This window comes from Trachypithecus francoisi, unplaced genomic scaffold, assembly GCF_009764315.1.
Source record: "Trachypithecus francoisi isolate TF-2019V2 unplaced genomic scaffold, Tfra_2.0 Lachesis_group17, whole genome shotgun sequence".
Taxonomy (NCBI): domain Eukaryota; kingdom Metazoa; phylum Chordata; class Mammalia; order Primates; family Cercopithecidae; genus Trachypithecus; species Trachypithecus francoisi.
In genome coordinates, this window is record NW_022681462.1 from 43,804,609 (window position 1) to 43,823,943 (window position 19,335).

The 19,335-nt window shown below is 41.2% G+C and overlaps 1 protein-coding gene across 9 annotated transcripts in view; it reads left to right on the top strand.

Moving 5' to 3' along the window:
* Window positions 1-19,335, top strand: part of SEPTIN10 (septin 10) — a 75,604-nt gene that overhangs the window by 16,116 nt on the left and 40,153 nt on the right. For 8 of the 9 annotated variants that reach the window (XM_033175494.1, XM_033175499.1, XM_033175492.1 and 5 more), the window contains 3 exons: window positions 9,326-9,394; window positions 16,850-16,967; window positions 17,367-17,562. In XM_033175494.1, the coding sequence (XP_033031385.1) occupies window positions 9,341-9,394; window positions 16,850-16,967; window positions 17,367-17,562 (368 nt within the window). In that variant the 5' untranslated portion in view covers window positions 9,326-9,340. The remainder of the gene's footprint in view (window positions 1-9,325; window positions 9,395-16,849; window positions 16,968-17,366; window positions 17,563-19,335) is intronic. The other variant, XM_033175501.1, reaches the window with a different exon arrangement.

Here is a 19,335-nt window from a genome sequence, read left to right on the forward strand (position 1 = left end):
CTTCCTTGTGTCAAAATCTGCCTCACTAGTCTATTCATGGGTCCTGGTTTTTCCCTTGGGAAGCTCATTTCCATATGACAGACTTTGCTGTCCCTTAATCCTCTTATGCTGCAATAGGCTAACAATATTGGGGAAAAAGTCATGTTTCCTTGACTCATATAGTACTAGAAAGTAACTCGTAGAGTATTATAAAAGTTAATCTGTAAGACATCATAAAATAAAATTTAGTTACTTTTTTTTTTTTTTAACTTCAGGGTGTAGAAAGATATTTTAAGCTTTATATTTAAGGAAGAAGCCATAAAGAAAAGATTTATACATTAGACTTTATGAAAACTGGAAAGATCAGTAATAAATCAGGAAAAGATATTTATGATACACATGACAAGCAAAGAGTTACACTACTCAGTAGCTCTTACTAGTAAGAGAAACAAAGGAGTACCCTGATAGGCAGGTGGGAAAACATGAATTGGTGATTTATGGAAATATAGTAGAAATGGCCAGTAAGCCAAAAAATGTTTAAAATACCAGAAGTCAAATTAAGATGTCAGTTTTGCCTGTCAAATTTACAAAAATTTAAAAATTGTTAATACCCTGTACTGATTAATATATAATGAAATGGACCCTTTTATACATTTGTGATTATTGTGAAATACGTATTTGGTCTTTGACCCCCTGACATACAACTCCTGAAATCCTTAAAACTTCCAAAGTGATGTCTTTTGTATGCTAATGAGATGACTGGTGGCTGGCAGCCCCTAGGTAGCTTCAGGATGGGGCTGGTCACCAGAAAGAACAAGGCAAGATTAGAATATTGGGACTTTCAGCTTCATCCCGCAGTTTCTAGGAAAGGGAGAGAGGCTGAGAGTTAATTGATCACCAGTGGCCAGTGGTTAATCAACCATGCCTGTATAATGGAGGCTCCTTAAGAACAAAGGACTAGGTTCAGAGAGCTTGCAGATAGCCAAAGACGTGGAGGCTTACTTACACACATCCATGTGTTGGGAGGGTAGCACACCCCCCTCCATGGGGACAGAAGCCCCTGGGCTTGGGACTTTTTCAGATCTTGAGCTTTGTATCTCTTTATCTGGCTGTTTATTTGTATCCTTTAAAATATTCTTTGTAATAAACTGGTAAATGGAGCAAATGAGCAAATTAATTGAACCTGAGATGGGGGTTGTGGGAATCCTGATTTCTAGCCATTTGTTACTTGCAATGAGCAGAAGTCGAGTAGGGATGGGGCAGTCTTGGGGACGAGCCCTCAGTCTGTGGGATCTAACTCTATTGCCAAGTGGATAGTGTCAGAATTAAATTAGAGGGCACCCAGCTAGTGTCCACTGCAAAACTGATTCTTGCTTGGTGGGTGGGAAAAACTTCCCACATTTGGTCACAAAATTAGCCTGTGTTGTGTGAGAGCAGACGAAGAAGAGTTTGTGTGTTTTTTTTTTTTTAACTCATTGCTAATATTAGAAATATAAGGAGGTCCAGTCTTTTTGAGGGGCAGTTTGGCAGTTTTCTTGGAACAGGAATGATATTCTAGGAATTTATCACGAAGATATTGTCAGATGCACAGAATAATTGATGGTTATACTGGTGAGTTGGGTGGAATTCTGGAAGCAGACATGTAGGAGGAGCTAGCTAGCAGTGTAGGAGATTTCTTGGAGATGAGGGACAGGGGAATATTGCCTGTGAAAGTTGAAGAGGGAAGAAAGCAGGACATGTGGGTGTTGGGGAGGAAGCCTTCAGACCCTGATCCAGATCTTGATAGCCATGCAAGGAAAGAAGGGAGGAAGCCCAGTTGGGCAGTGAGAGCTGCAAAACAGTGTGGATCTGACAAAGTCTGGGCCAGGCAGCCCTGACATCCTTACGGTGCCCAGTCTTCACCTACCAGCTGCCTAGGGAGAAAGTGGTCTTGGGTCTATACTGCAGCAGATTCCGAAGGCTCTGCAGGTGGAGACGGTCAGCGAGCTGCAATCTTTGTAGGCACAGGACTAGGTATTGCTTGAAGGGAGAATCGGAATGGCACACCTCTTTGGCTGCCATGAGAGGAAGTTCGTTGTAGTGTTAGTAAAATAGCACAAATTGGAACATTCATTACAATGTTACTAAAACAGCACAAATTAGAAATGATATTTTTTCTATAATAAATACTTTTCTAATTAGGAGGAGTAATTTAAAAATAAAATTGCATTTGTATTTTCAACTGTTATTGTTGTAGTGCAAGCTTTTGTTAAGCTTGAGACTCTTAACTTTTATATGAACTGCTTCAAGAATTTCCCCATCTTGATGATCTTTTGAGATTAAAAAGTAGAATTTGCAGTTATCCTTTAACTTTTGATGTATTTGTTGGAGTTGGATGGTATAATGGAGGTGCTATTTTGATGAGATTGGACAACTCTAAGCCTTTCTGTACTGACATCCTCCCAGGGATATGCAAACAGGCCACGCACACTGGAGGCCAACTTGCTGCTATCTTATGTTGCTCACTCTTGGTAATTTCACTTGAGTTCTTTTATTTTATTTATTTATTTATTTATTTTGAGACTGAGTCTTGCTCTGTTGCCCAGGCTGGAGTGCAGTGGCGCGATCTTGGCTCACTGCAACCTCCGCCTCCCGGGTTCAAGCAGTTCTCTTGCCTCAGCCTCCCAAGTAATTGGGATTACAGGCACACACCACCAAGCCTGGCTAATTTTTGTATTTTTAGTAGAGAGAGGGTTTCACCATGTTGGCCAGGCTGGTCTCAAACTCCTGACCTCAGGTGATCTGCTGGTCTTGGCTTCCCAGAGTGCTGGGATTACAGGTGTGAGCCACCGAGCCCGGCCTCCACTTGAGTTCTTTTTTTTTTCTGGGCTGTAATTAGCATCCCCTTCTAGCAGTATGGTCTGCATTAACTTGAATAACTTAATGTTACTACTTGTTTTAGGAAAATTTTGGATCACTGTTAATCTGTAACTTTATTTTAACTTGAATTTTCCCATAACCTGAAGATTTTATAAAATGATTTTAAATAATGAGTCTGTGGAATCTGATTTGTTTTTCTAAGACCACCAGAGTGGGCACAAAAGAACCAGCGACTAGGCAAGTGTAGGAGCAAAACTGCAAGTTTATTTTGGTCACCTAAGGTGTGGGGAAGAGGTCTGTCGGCCTCCGGCAAAGAAGGCTGACAGAGTCCCCCGGTGGGGCTCTCGGACGCTGTTCCCACAGTCCAGACATCCCGACAGGAGTGGGGCTGTGAGAAGGCCGCCCGTGGCATCCCTCTGGAGCGGCTTTTGTAGGAGTGGGCGGGCAATAGGCGGGGCACGGGCGTGTCAGGGGGCGTTCCACAGGTGCGACCAGGTAAATCTTGGTCTCTTAGGATTGACGTCACCTGGCGCATGCCTAGTTGGTCTGCACCTTCCCAGGCGCAGGCTGCATTTTTGCGCGCGCGGGAAAAGTTGGGCGGGGGGGGGATGAAGAACCCGGAAGTGCACCATCTTGCCTCCGTTCGTCCAAACAGAATCTTTCGAAGTATTGTTTCAAGCCAAATACCCCACCCTCCTGAAACTCATAAAATAGGCCCAGATAATAATTTTTTTTTTAATTTTTATTTTTTTTGAGACCGAGTCTCGCTGTGTCGCCCAGGCTGGAGTGCAGTGGTGTGATCTTGACTCACTGCAACCTCAGCCTTCCAGGTTCAAGCAGTTCTCCTGCCTCCTGGTAAATGGAGCAAATGAGCAAATTAATTGAACCCAGCCTCCTGAGTAGCTGGGATTACAGGCATGCACTGCCACGCCTGGCTAATTTTTGTATTTTTAGTAGAGACGGGGTTTCATCATATTGGCCAGGCTGGTCTTGAACTCCTGACCTCAAGTGATCTACCCGCCTCAGCCTCCCAAAGTGCTGAGATTACAAGCGTGAGCCACCACTCCCAGCCTCCAGATGATAATTATTTAGGCCACTTTTTGCTTTTTGTTCTCTCTCTCACTCTTGCTTGTATTGTCCTAAAGAATGCCAAGAAACAGCTCATAGAATCCCAAGGGACGGTTTAAAAACTTTGGTTCTATGTTTTGGACTAACTTTATAATAATAAAACATTTTGGAAAAGTGAAGTTAAAGGGAAGCGATTATAAGGCCAGGCGCGGTGACTCACGCCTGTAATTACAGCACTTTGGGAGGCTGAGGTGGGCAGATCACCTGAGGTCGGGAGTTTGAGATTAGCCTGACCAACATGGAGAAACCCTGTCTCTAGTAAAAATACAAAAATTAGCTGGGTGTGGTGGTGCATGCCTGTAATCCCAGCTTCTCTACTTGGGAGGCTGAGGTAGACAAATAGCTTGAACCCGGGGAGGCAGAGGTTGCAGTGAGCTGAGATCATGCCATTGCACTCCAGCCTGGGCAACAAGAACAAGATTCCATCTCAAAAAAACAAAACAAAACAAAAACAAAGTGAAGATTATAAAGCTAAATTAGGATTCTGTTGCCTGAACCTCATTGTTCTGCTTAAGGGGCGGCTGTAAGGCATTTTCAGAAATGTTTCCCAGCAGGGTAAGGAAAATTGTTATCTAGAGGCCTGTTGTGAAAGAACCATCATAAGTTTATCTGTAATTGGCGGATAGGAAAAGGCCATGTCTCCCAAGGGCCCCAGGATGAATTGTGTGTCTCTCACATTGCCTGTATCCCACAAACTGAGATTTTAAAGAAGGTGGAGCACCTGACCTTCCTCCAGCTGTCCCACGTTTGGCACTTCTTTCTAGGACTCATAGATAATACAACTTTTTAGAAAGTATATGGTAGACTTTGCTAGGAGTTAAGTTACTATATGGGATTTTTCCTTTTGGGAAGTAGGTGTGTAGATTTATATATGGTTGTGTGTGTGATATATGTATCTTTGAAATAGAAGCTACAGGAAAAGCAAATTGACTATGTAGTCAAAGGTGGGTTGAGATGGTTAGTCTCCTTGCCCCCTTGTACGCTGAAACAAGATTGTGGTTGCCTGTTGTACATTCATGTTTCTCTGAGACACAGTCACAAGGTCAAGGGCCATATCTTACTACTGTTGAGACTGCAGAGCCTAGCTGAGTGGTTTACACATACTAAGTAGTGGTCAGCGGTAGAGCAGGCCAGAATTCCTCTTGCAGGTTTTTAATTTTTTTCTAATTTAGTGTTTCTTAGCCCTACACAGAGCTCTGTTTGCCATTAGAGGGATTCAGCCAACACTTGTCCTATTGTTATTTTTCCTGCTAATTTATTAAAAACCTTTTCCAGCCGGGCACGGTGGCTCATGCCTATAATCCTAGCACTTTGGGAGGCTGAGGCAGACAAGTTGCTTGAGCTCAGGAGTTCGAGAACAGCCTGGGCAACAGAGTGAGTCCTCGTCTCTACAAAAAAATTAGCCAGGCATACTGGGATGTGCCGGTGGTCCCATCTACTCAGGAGGCTGAGGCAGGAGGATAGCTTGAGCCTGGGAGGCGGAGAATCTCAGCAGTGAGCCGGGACCGTGCCACTGCACTCCAGCTTGGGTGACAGAGCCAGAACTTGTTTCAAAAATAACTAAATTAATAAATTTTAAAAAATTAAAACCTTTTCCAGTATTAAACTTGTTTTGGAAATTTAACTGACCAAGTAGTACTAGTGGAAAATATTTGAAATAATGATTCATATTACTTTAATGTGACTCATTTAAACTTCCTGAGCAAAACATTCATCCACTGAGATTTTATGTAGGCTTTTTGGCAGATGTTCAGAAACACAGTAAATGAATAAACAAAAGCAGATATTTGATATGAACTTACATAAATGACAGAAATTTAACCTGCATTTTAGTTAAATTTAATGGTAAATGAGTATAAAGCCTCTAATTTTTTTCTTTTTTCTCTTTTTTTTTTTTGAGACGGAGTCTCGCTGTCTGCCAGGCTGGTGTGCAATGGCGTGATCTCAGCTCACTGCAAGTTCCGCCTCCTGGGTTCATGCCGTTCTCCTGCCTCAGCCTCCCAAGTAGCTGGGACTACAGGTGCCTGCCAGCACACCTGGCTAATTTTTTGTATTTTTAGTAGAGATAGGGTTTCACATGTTAGCCAGAATGGTCTCGATCTTCTGACCTCGTGATCCACCTGCCTCGGCCTCCCAAAGTGCTGGGATTACAGGCGTGAGCCACCGCGCCTGGCCTTAAAGCCTCTAATTTTTTTCTAAGCAAATTTTACTTATCAACACTAAGCAACATTTTACCAGAACTCATCATATGCTGATCATATAGCATCACTATATTAAAAACTAAAAACCACTTTTTTACCAGTAATTTTTAAAGTTTGATTTTCAGCCGGGTGTGGTGGTGCGTGCCTGTAGTCCCAGCTATTTGGGAGACTGATGTGGGAGGATTGCCTTATTAGCCCAGGATGTTGAGGCTGCAGCGAGCTGTGATTGCACCACTGCACTCCAGCTTAAGCAACAGAGGGAGATCTTGTCTCTAAAATAAAATAAAAATTAAACTTTTCCCTAAAGTTCTATACTTGACAAGTGAAAATAATACAGCCTCAGTGAATTATATGTGTACTGCATCCTTATAGTAGAGACAGATGCTGAGAGGCAAGCAGGTAGTATGTTAGGTCTGGAATTAATGACAAGCATGGAATGTTCTACCCTACTCCTCATTGTGTCTAGTGCAGGGCTCTGAACAGGGCCCCTAGCCACATATTATCTGTGGCACTTCTTAGCCTTTAGCAGAAAGTCAGACTCTAAATGGACACTTCCGGTTTACTCAGTCTGCCACTCAGGTATTGTCCCTAATCTGTTCCTTTTTTTCCCTCCAATTCTTACACTTACTGTGCTTTCTTCAAGTACGAAATTCTGCCTTGTGGTATTTAGGGATTTTTTTTTCTACCTTAAATGTCTCATCTAGATCTTTACCTCTTTCCTGACTTGCTTCAAAGTCATTTTCTTCTTTGACTCCTGCCTTCAATGATGTCTAATTTCTCCAAATTTCTGTAACTACCACTGTTTGTTTCCAGGGGCTCCTCACTTTGCTTGTATTCTACAGACTAGAGGGATGTGATACTGCTTAGGTACCACATGGTGACTGGGATTGGGGGGCCTTTCAGAATGGCAGGGTGTAAGTGAAGTATATGTGTAGTTAAAAGTTAAAGCCTGAGGCCAGGTATTAAAATCAGGCTAGTCTCTGATGTGCTTTGTATCATTACATACTTTTCACTTTTCAGATTGTGAAAACACAACCAGGACCATTGTGTCCCTCAATGAGCTTTTGCATACTTTTACACAGGAGCATCTTCCAAGTGACAAGCATCATTTTGTGTTGGAAAAACTTAGTATTTGAAAACACTGTTGGCTGGGCGCGGGGGCTCAGGCCTATAATCCCAACACTTTGGGAGGCCAAGGCGGTAGGATCACTTGAGGTCAGGAGTTTGAGACCACCCTGGCCAACGTGGTGAAAACCCCATCTCTACTAAAAATACAAACATAAGCCAGGCATGGTGGCACTTGCCGGTAATTCCAGCTGCTTGGGAGTCTGAGGCAGGAGGATCGCTTGAACCCAGGAGGCAGAGGTTGCAGTGGCTGAGATTGCGCCACTGCACTCCAGCCTGGGTAACAGAGCGAGACTCTGTCTCAAAACAAAACAAAACAAAAAAAACACTGTTATTCGGAGTGTTCAGTTACAAGGTCAGCCTGTTTTATCAAAATGTACCAGCAAAAGATTGTTGTCAGTCACGATGTGCACTATTTTGTCTGTGTAGGATTCATTCACTGTGTGTGCGCACGCAGAGGATCAGGGTGAGATGGTGGGAGCACCCAAGTTCTGTCTTTCATTGCAGTGCCATTTGTTGCAGCATGGTTCATTGTAAGTACAGAGGAGAGGACAGTCTCAATGAAGAGCGTCCGTATATATACCACACTGTAGTATACAGAGGAGAACACTATGCTGTAGAAAGAATGAGGTAGATCTAAATAGTACTGCGAAACAGTCTCAGGAAAGATTCAGCAAAAAAAAAACCACAGCACAGAGCAGTAGACAGCTACTATTTATATAAACAAAGGAGGCCTGCTTAGACATGCACAGTCTCTCTCTGGAAGAATGCGTAAGGGTCTGGTGCCTCTCGGGAAGAGCGCTGAGCTGCTAGAGAATCAAGAGTGGGAATGGAGTAATGTGCGCGGTATTCTCATTGATACCATTTGCAATTTTTTTTAACCACATACATATTAATATTACTTTTTAAATAATGTGACTTTCCTCAGTATCTTGTGCTGTATTCAGAAGTAGGATAGCAGTACCTTGGAATTAGTACAGTTTTTTTGTACCTCTCTTCCCTCATTCTCTGTTGTTGGGAACAGTGAATATCCATTTGGTTTACAACTTGGGGCAGTAGAAGGAACACCAGTTTGGCAGTCAAATCAGACCTGTGTCTACACCCTACTGGCTTGTATGATTTTGGGTAAATTACTCAACCTTTCAGAATTCAAATTTTTTCATCTAGACTGTGGGAATGATAATATGTATAGCTCAGATGTAAGGATTAAATAAGAAAATGAACTTAACGAGCTAGCATAGTGATATGGACGTGTAATATGAGTTCTATAAATGATTATTTTAGTGACAAAGGTAGTTGTTCAAATTATAAAATCCCTGCTTTCCCCACCACACTGCAATTGTAGCATTCTTGACATTTATATTTCCTCTGACACGCTACAGTGGAACATACCTAATTTTGAGGGACTTCATGGCTCTTAGAGTATCTTTAAAAATGAAAAGGCAGGGTGTGGTGGCTCACGCCTGTAATCCGAGCAGGGAGTGCTCCGGAGGCCGAGGCGGGCAGATCATGAAGTCAGAAGTTCGGGACCAGCCTGACCAACATGGTGAAACCCTGTCTCTACTAAAAACACAAAAATTAGCCAGGCATGGTGGCGCACGCATGTGATCCAGCTACTCAGGAGGCTGAGGCAGGAGAATCACTTAAACCCAGGAGACAGAGGTTGCAGTGATCCAAGATCACGCCACTGCACTCCAGCCTGGGTGACAGATCAAGACACCGTCTCAAAAAAAAAAAAAAAAAGTTCTTTGTCTCCCTACTTGTAAATGGAAGTTTACTAATTTCTTACAATTTTTTTGTGTCTAAGTATATTATCATATGTGTTGAATATTATATGTAATTTACTTATGTAGATACCTATCCAGCAAGAAAGCCACAATTTCAAACGTGATTCAGTAATGTAGACTACACTTCAAAACTTGGTGATAACAACAGTATTATAACACCTTATTCATGTAAATATATTATTTAGATATTGGGTTTTGGGGAGTAATGTTTCTGTTTCCTTTTAAGCCTTTGTATTCCTTTTTTAGCTCTTTCAGTCTCACATGGCAACGAAAACAACTTGTATGTCTTCACAAGGATCTGATGATGAACAAAGAGTGAGTATGTCTTTTAAATAGATACCATATTGTACTGTAAATGCTTCTGTGATTTTAAAATAACTACTTGGAGTGCTCATAGACTCTTGTGATAGAGACTTCTGTTTGTACTCACCTCCAACATGAATTAATTTTTCTGTTGATTCAAGTGAAAAGTCAGTGATGGATTGAATAATTGAGTATACACAATATTCTGACATTAAGGACATTTTTTTTTCTGTTTTTTGTTTTTAGACGGAGTCTTACTCTGTCACCCAGGCTGGAGTGGGGTGGTGTGATCTCGGCTCACTGCAGCCTCTGCCTCCTGGGTTCAAGCAATTCTCCTGCCTCAGCCTCCCGAGTAGCTGGGATCACAGGTGACTGCCACCACGTCCAGCTAATTTTTTTTGTATTTTAGTAGAGATGGGGTTTCACCACGTTGGTAGACTAGTTTTGAACTCCTAACCTTAAGTGATCTGCCCACCTCAGCCTCCCAAAGTGCTAGGATTATAGGCATGAGCCACCGCACCCAGCCCTGTTTCATTTTTCTTTTCTTTTTTTTTTTTTTGAGACGGAGTCTGGCTCTGTCGCCCAGGCTGGAGTGCAGTGGCCGGATCTCAGCTCACTGCAAGCTCCGCCTCCCCGGTTTATGCCTTTCTCCTGCCTCAGCCTCCGAGTAGCTGGGACTACAGGCGCCCGCCACCTCGCCTGGCTAGTTTTTTGTATTTTTTAGTAGAGACGGGGTTTCACCGTGTTCGCCAGGATGGTCTCGATCTCCTGACCTCGTGATCCGCCTGTCTCAGCCTCCCAAAGTGCTGGGATTACAGGCTTGAGCCACGCGCCCGGCTCATTTTTCATTCGTTGTTTGTTTTTCTTTTTTGAGACAGAGCCTTTCTCTCTTGCCCAGGCTGGAATGCAATGGTGCAATCTCAGGTTACTGCAACCTCTGCCTCCTGGGTTCAAGAAATTCTCATGACTCAGGCTTTCAAGTAGCTGGGATTACAGGTGTGTGCCACCACACCTGGCTGATTTTTGTGTTTTTAGTACAGATGAGGTTTTGCCAGTTTGCCCAGTCTGGTCTCGAACTCCTGGCCTCAAGTGATTTGCCTACCTCAGCCTCCCAAAGTGCTGGGATTACAGGTGTGAGCCACCACGCCTGGCTGTTATTTCTTTTTTGAGCACACTGCAGAATGTGGTGGGTGCATAGAACTCCTGTGAATGGCAGAGTTTAGGGAGCCCTTGGGTGGTCCTGCCAGATGCCTCCCTGATGCAAGATTAGACCTGATGCTTCTAAGGATCTGCAGGGAGGGGTTTGGTAATTCATATTGAAATTTGTATTTAAAAATAGGAAGTAAATTTAATTTGGTGAAAGAGGAGCGTTTTAAACTTTAGCTAGAAAGAAAATTGCAGATACAAACATGGGTAATTCAGTAAGTTGTTTTTTATTTGTTTGTTTTTGAGACAGAGTCTCGCTCACTCTGTTGCCCAGTCTGGACTGCAGTAGTGCAATCTCAGCTCACTCAACCTCCACCTCCCAGGTTCAAGCAATTCTCATGCCTCAGCCCCCGAAATAGCTATAATTATAGGCATGTGCCACCACACTCGGCCAATTTTTGTATTGTTATTAGAGACGGGGTTTCGCTCATGTTGGCTAGGCTGGTCTCGAACTCCTGGCCTCAAGTGATCCATCTGCCTCTGCCTCCCAAAGCGCTTGGATTACAGGCGTGAGCCACCACGCCTGGCCAGTAATTCAATAAGATTAAATAATTTTCTTTAGTTCTGTGCTCCGATAACTGTAGTCTCTTCTTGTTTTTCCCTCTTTCTCCATATATCAGTGGTACTAACAGTCTGTTCCATCTTCCTCACAGACTTTTTGAATGATGTTTAATCCTCCAGAGATTACTGTCAGAGTCACTAGTAATCTTTAGTGACTAGTCCATCCAGTGACTGTTGGCTTAGTTTCTTTTTCCCTGGCCCCTCTTCTGTGTTACATCATGGGGACCACACCCTCATTTTTGAAATACTTCTTTTTTCCGGTGGCATTAAAATCCTGTCGTTGTAGAACTAGAAGGAATCCTGGAGGCCATTTAGTTCAACTTCTATGTAATAAGCATATGCCTATCAGATAGCAACTTTAACAAGTTATGAAGTTCTTATCATCTTGAACACTTTCACGAGGAAGAAGCCTAGTGCTTCTTCAGCGCTCTTTAAAAATATATGAAGATAACATGCTTACATGACTAAAAATGATTCAAACGGCACAAAAGAGAATCTAGTATACTAGTTTTCTGTTGCTGCATAAGAAATCGTCACAAATTTAGCTGCTTAAAACAGCATCTGTTTGTTAGCTCACAGTTCTGTAGGTCAAAGGCCAGATGTGACCCATCTGCCTTCTCTGCTCTGGGTTTGATGCTCACGAGGTCAGCTGCTGAGTTCTTATCTGGAGGCTTTCCTTCCATACTCTTTCCGGTTGTTGGCAGAATTCAGTTCCCTAGTGGCTGGGGGTTGTTGTCAGCTCCTAGAGACCACTCCATTCTGAAAGCCAGCAAGGGAGAACTGGCAGGTGGCATTCCCTTCATGCTTCAGGTCTTTGGCCAGGAAGTGTCCAGGCCCTGTTAAGGATTTACCTCATGGCCGGGCAGAGTGTCTCACCCATGTAATCCTAACACTTTGGGAGGCCCAGATGAGTGGATCACCTGAGGTCAAGAGTTTGAGACCTGCTTGACCAACATGGTGAAACCTTGTCTCTACTAAAAATATGAAAATTAGGCGAGCGTGGTGGCAAGCACCTATAATCCCAGCTGCTTGAGAGGCTGAGGCAGGAGAATTGTTTGAACCTAGGAGGCGGAGGTTGCAGTGAGCTGAGACCACGTCATTGCACTCCAGCCTGGGCAACAGAGCAAAAACTCTGTCTCAAAAGAAAAAAAAAACAAGAAAAACGATTTACCTCATTAGGTCTGGCCCACCCAGGATAATCTCCCTTTCGAAGGCTGACTGCCTGGTTTGGGAACTTAATCACTCTGTAAAATCTCTTCTCAGTGACACCTAGGTTAGCGTTTGATTTAATAACTGGGAGAAAGTTTGTGTGCACCAGGGGCATCAGTATTAGCGACCATCTTAGAATTCTGCCCACTATATATAATAAATAGCAATTTTTTCTCACCCCAGCCTGTTAGTCTACTGCTGACTGGTAACCACTCTCAATAGTCTGTCATCACCCTTTGAGACATTTACATCTGTGTGTGTGTGTGTGTGTGTATGTGTGTGTGTGTGTGTATATATACGTATGAATATATGATTATGTGAAAAATGCACATAATGCATATTTTTAAAAACTCAAACCTCAGTAAATAAATCACTGTCGGGATACCTAGCTCATCATCCATGTTGTGACATATATCAGTAGTCTAGTATACTACAATTTATCTATTCACCACTTGTTTGATATTTGGGATGTTTCCAGTTTTTGACCATTGGGAATAAAACTGCTGTGAACATTGATGCATAAGTTCTTGTGTGGACATACATTTTCATTATTTTGGATACCTCCAAGCGGGTTTTTTTTTTTTTGGCTATATGATAGCATGTTTTTAACTTCATAAGAAACTGCCAAGCTAGTTTCCAAAGCAACTGTACCATTTTGCATTCAGACTAGCAAATTTATCAGCATTCCAGTTCTTCGTTATCTCCATCACTTGACATGTTCAGCCTTTTTATTTTAGCTGCTTTTTTGGATATTCAGTTTACTTTTTATTTATTTTTATTTTTATGAATTTTTTTGAGACAGAGTCTTGCTCAGTCGCACAGGCTGGAGCACAGTGGCAGGATCTTGGCTCACTGCAGCTTCCGCCTTAGGTTCAAGCGGTTCTCATTCTGTAGCCTCCTGAGTAGCTGGACTACAGGCATGCACCACCATGCCCAGCTAATTTTTGTATCTTTAGTAGAGATGGGGTTTTGCCATGCTGGTCCGGTTGGTCTCAAACTCCTGACCTCAAGTAACCTGCCTGCCTTGGCCTCCCAAAGTGCTGAGGTTATAGGCGTGAGCCATCGCGCCTGACCTGACTGCTTGAACCTGGGAGGTGGAGGTTGCAGTGAGCCGAGATCACACCACTGCACTCCAGCCTGGGTGACAGAGCAAGACTCCATCTCAAAAACAAAAAACAAAACACAAAACAAACAAACAACAAAAACAGATAAACAAAACAAAACCACGAAAATTACCCGGGTGTGGTGGCGCCTATAATCCCAACTACTCGGGAGGCTGAGGTGGGAGGATCACTTAAACTCAGGAGGCAGACGTTGTACATTTTCTTGATAACTAGTTTTCTATATGTGCCATTGTCCTTTCGTTTTCTTCTTTCCTACCTTCTTTTGGATTAATAGAGAATTTTTATGACTCCATTTCATTTCTGCTTTTGGCTTATTAGCTATACCTCTTTGGCTTTTTTTTTTTTTTTTGATAGTAATTGACCTAGGCTCTAATTTACCACACCCAACCTTCAAACAATATAAAATTTTAGCCCAGCACAGTGGCTCACGCCTGTAATCCTAGCACTTTGAGAAGCTGAAGTGAATGGATCACCTGAGGTCGGGAGTTTGAGACCAGCCTGGCCAACATGGTGAAACCCCATCTCTACTAAAAATACAAAGATTACCTAGGCATGGTGGTGGGCGCCTGTTATTCCAGCTACTTGAGAGGCTGAGGCAGGAGAATCCCTTGAACCTGGTGATTGGAGGTTGCAGTGAGCCAAGATGACACCACTTTACTCCAGTCTGGGCAAAAAAGCAAAACTCCATCTCAAAAAAAAATGTATGTATGTAACACTTTATGTGTACTGTGGAAACCTTATAACAATATTCCTTCAGTCCTCCTCCTGTATTTTGTGTTTCTTATACATTTTACTTGTGCATGTAACCTGTAACACATTGTTTTTGTTACTGCTTTAAACATTTCTATTTTCAAGAAGCTAAAAAAAAACCTCTCTTACATTTACCCACATATTTACCTTTCTGATGATCTTCATTCCTTTTTGTAGATCTGTTGTCATTTTCCTTTCTCTTGAAGAGCTTTTATCATTTCTTATACCGTGGGCCAACGAGCAGTGGATTTTCTCAGATTTTATTTATCTGAAGTTGTCTTCATTTTGCCTTCATTTTTGAAGGATGTTTTCGTTGGCTCTAGAATTCTACGTTGTCTTTTTTTTTTTTTTGGCATTTTGTAGGGGTCATTGTTTTGTCTTCTGGTTTGCATTGTTTCTTAAACAACATCTGTAGCTTACTGCAATGTCCACCTCCCGAGTTTAAGTGATCCTCCCACCTCAGCCTCCTGAGTAGCTGGGATTATAGGCACCACCACGCCCGGGTAATTTTCGTGTTTTTGTTGTCGTTGTTGTTTTTTGAGATGGAGTCTCGCTCTGTCACCCAGGCTGGAGTGCAGTGGTGCAATCTCGGCTCACTGCAACCTCCACCTCCCAGGTTCAAGCGATTCTCCTGCCTCAGCCTTCTGAGTAGCTTGGGACTACAGGTGTGCGCCACCATGCCTGGCTAATTTTTTGTATTTTTAGTAGAGACAGGGTTTCACCATGTTAGCCAGGATGGTCTCAATCTCCTGACCTCATGATCCACCTGCCTCAGCCTCCCAAAGTGATGGAATTACAGGCATGAGCCACCACGCTGGGCCTAAAGTTTTCATTATCTTTGTTTTTTAGCAGTTTGCTGTGATGTCCCTAGATGTGGGTTCCTTTGGATATTTCCTCTTTGTAGTTAGCTAAAATTCTTGTTCTGAGTTCAAGTTTAGAGAATTAGAAAGTTTTCAGTCACTATTACTTAGATAGTTTTTTCCCTCCCTCCTACCCCACACTTTCACCTTCTCTCCTCTTTCTCTAACTTTTCTCCTTGTATTCCAATTACTGGTATGTTAGACCATTTGATACTCTCACACAAGTTTTTAAGACTGGCATGGTTTTATCTTTTTTCTTTCTGTGAGATTTTTAGCTTGGATAATAACTGTTGAACAAATGTCTCTTCCATTATTTGATCTGCTGTTAGTACTAAATATATTTTTTATTTCAGATGTTGCATTTTTACATTCTAGAAATTGTCTGCTGCTTTTTGCTGTTGCAAGCTCTTTCATATCTTTCTGTAATCCCCTGTCATGCCACCCATGATAGCCATCTTTTTCCTGTAGATTCTTTAGCATATTTGTTGTCATTATTTGAAGTTCTTACCTGCTAATTAAACATCTGGTTCATTGTGGATCTCTTTCTGTTGACTTGACCATGACCATTTCTTGACCATGAATCACATTTTTCTGTTTTTTTCCCTGTCATAATATTTTTTATTGTATAGTAGATACTATGGAGATGCTAGATTCTGTTTTCTTCTGCAGAATGTTGAACTTTGTTCTAACAGGTAATTAAATTGCTTACTGATCACATTGATCATGTTGAGCCTTGTTAAAGGCTTTGTTAAGGCATGTCTGCTTCAGCTATGCTTTCTGATTGCTGAGTTATGGACCTTACTCCTAGGGTTTCAGTAGAAGGCTAGGGTGTTTACAGGAAACCCTTTAACTTACAGGCTTAAAATTTAAACTCTGTTCATCTCCTCAAGATGGCACTTGAAAACTCTGCATAACTCCTCCCAATTTCCATTTTCCCCCTTCTGGGATCTTTGTATTCCCTCTATATGTGTGCAGTTTGGCCATCAGCCATGGATTTGAGTGCAGTGTGTTAGTAGATTTTGGACTCCCTTCTTTCTGGAATTTTCTCCCTGAATTTCCAACCAATCTGCTTGCCCCAATCTCCAATGGACATCTTAACCCATGAAGACTATAACTTCCCTCCTGAGCTCTGTCTTCCTTTTGCCATAATGACTAGGGAGTGTCTTCAGGGAAAAAGCTAGATAAACTCATCTCACCTGATAAGTTTTCTTCCCTCTAGTCTTATTCTGTCCAGTGTCTGTCTGCCTTTGGTTGCACTCTAGTGACTTAAAAGGGTTGCTTGTAATAGTAATGTCAGTAGGCGGGTAAGTTTGACCTAAGTTACTCTGCCATTACCAGGAGCTGAACCTGTATCTGTACTTTTGTTTTGTATTTTTTTTCACTTGACATTTTAATGTAAGAATTTTCTAAGTTGTTAAAAATTTATAAACAAATGGACTTTAACTTTTTATTTTGTAAGTGAATATGCCATAGTTGGATATTTTCCTATTTTGGAAATCGAATGTTTTAATGTTACACATAGTGCTAGACTCTCGTTGTATGAAAGGGATAAGTAATGTGTATTTTGAGGATCTGAACACAGGTTTCTTTTCCTGAAAATTTACTTAATCACTTGTATCTTAGATGAGGTATAATGATTATAAAATTTTTCATTTATTTGATATATTTATCCTTTCAAGTGTGCCTGCATCCTATTTAAGTCCAAGTTTTTTATTACTATTATTATTGCTGTTGTTTTTGTTCTTATTTTCCTTCAGAAAAGAGAAAACATTCGTTCCTTGACTATGTCTGGCCATGTTGGTTTTGAGAGTTTGCCTGATCAGCTGGTGAACAGATCCATTCAGCAAGGTTTCTGCTTTAATATTCTCTGTGTGGGTACGTGCCACCTTATCTTCCTCTAAGTGGTTCCTTCATATTCCTTGTACTCACTTCATTCTTGTCATGGGCAGAACGATGCTTATGTTATCAATTTGAAATCATGATCCCAGGGATTCTCTTCAGTTGTTTAGATTCTGTTAGTTTTGTTTTTCTTAGCTTTAAACTTTTGGCTTGTTCTATAAACATTTCAGTGTTGTTGTCAGAGTCCTGAGTAGCTTGGCACACTTACTCTGTGCTCTGCTAATGACTTGGGGGACCAGCCATAGTGTGTATTTCTTTCATGCGCACCCTGGCCTTTGAAATACTTGAGATCTTTGAAACCACTCTAGGCATTTACAGTTATATTTCTTTTCAGCCATTCATACAACCATAAAGATGTACCTTTGTGTGTTTCAGGGGAAACTGGAATTGGAAAATCAACACTGATTGACACATTGTTTAATACGAATTTTGAAGACTATGAATCCTCACATTTTTGCCCAAATGTTAAACTTAAAGCTCAGACATATGAACTCCAGGAAAGTAATGTTCGATTGAAATTGACCATTGTGAATACAGTGGGATTTGGTGACCAAATAAATAAAGAAGAGAGGTACGTGTTTTCTTCTTGTAATAAAACAAGTTTTTCTTATTTCAAGACATTTGCCTTATAGCCCTGTGAACTATGATTTGATGTTCTCCTATGGTAATCCATACCTTTCCTTCCATACATTGATTTTTAACAATAAAATAATTAAGCAATATTTTGTTCTTATTAGCACATTGACATTTTTCTATCCATTTGTCTAATTTCTTTAGAATAATTTGAATCACCTTATTAAAATGTGCATTTCAGTGAAAGTAGCTTTAATTATTTCATGACATGCAAATTCAGTATATATTAATTATACTAATTTTCAGGCAGGGCTTATCTCCTTGAAGAAAAAAAATATAAGACATACAAGAACAATTATAGACAATGGCCAAATACCTGATGCGTGAATTTTTTGTAAAATTCTAATCAAATTAGCCAGTTAAATTATTAATCATTGCAGGAAAGTTTTGATAGTGAAATTTTAGTTTATATTTTACCTGATGTCTCTATTTCTTTTCATATTTCTCCTAAGCTCGTATAAAGATTGAGTAGAGATTCTGTATCAAATTTAAACTATAAAAGGGGGAAAAGGATTGGTAAAGCAATAACTTTTTGTTTCATTTTCTTTTTTGAAATGTATTTCAATTTTTTTTTTTTTTTTTTTTTGAGGAGTCTCGCTCTGTCACCCAGTCTGGAGTGCAGTGGCGTGATTTTAACTCACTACAACTTCCACCTCCTCAGTTCAAGGGATTATCCTGCCTCAGCCTTCCAAGTAGCTGGGATTACAGGCACCTGGCACCACACTTAATTTTTTTGTGTTTTTAGTAGAGACGGGGGTTTCACCACGTTGGCCAGGCTGGTCTCGAACTCCTGACCTCAGGCAATCCACCAGCCTCGGCCTCCCAAAGTGCTGGGATTACAGGCGTGAGCAACTGCTCCCAGTCTTATTTCCATTTTTATAAGTATCTTTTTTTTTCCTTTTAAAAAGCAATTTCAAATTTTTGTTTAGATTTGGGGTACAATTGCAGGTTTGTTACATGGGTATATTGTGTGATGCTGAGGTTTGGGGTACAAGTGATCCAATTACCCAGGTAGTGAGCATAGTACCAATAGTTAATTTTTCAGCCTTTACCCCACTTCTCCCTTCCCACTCTAGTAGTCCCCAGTGTCTGTTATTGCCATCTTTATATCCATGTGTACCCAATGTTTAGATCCCACTTACTTACAAGTGAGAACATATGGTATTTGGTTTTTTGTTCCTGAGTTAATTTGCTTAGGATAACGGCCTCCAGCTTCATCCATGTTGCTACAAAAGACTTGATTTTAGTTTTTTTTATGGCTGTGTAGGAGTCCATGGTATGTGTGTACCACATTTGCTTTATCCAGTCCACATTAATGGGCAGCTAGGTTGATTCCAGGTCTTTGCTATTGTAAACAGAGCTATGATGAACATACGAGTACATGTGTCTTTTTGGTAGAACGATGTATTTTCTTTTGGATATATTCTAAGTTGGAATAGCTGGGTCGAATCGTAGTTCTGTTTTAAGTTCTTTGAGAATACTCCAAACTGCTTTCCACAGTGGCTGCATTAATTTACATTCCCACCAACAGGGTACAAGCATTTCCTTTTCTCTACAGTCTCGCCAGTATCTGTTTTGTTTTGACTTTTTAATAATAGCCATTCTGACTGTTGTAAGATGGTATCTCATTGTGGTTTTGATTTGCATTTCTCTGATGAGTTATGTTGAGCTTTTTTTCATGTTTGTTGCTGCTTGTATGTCCATGTCTTTT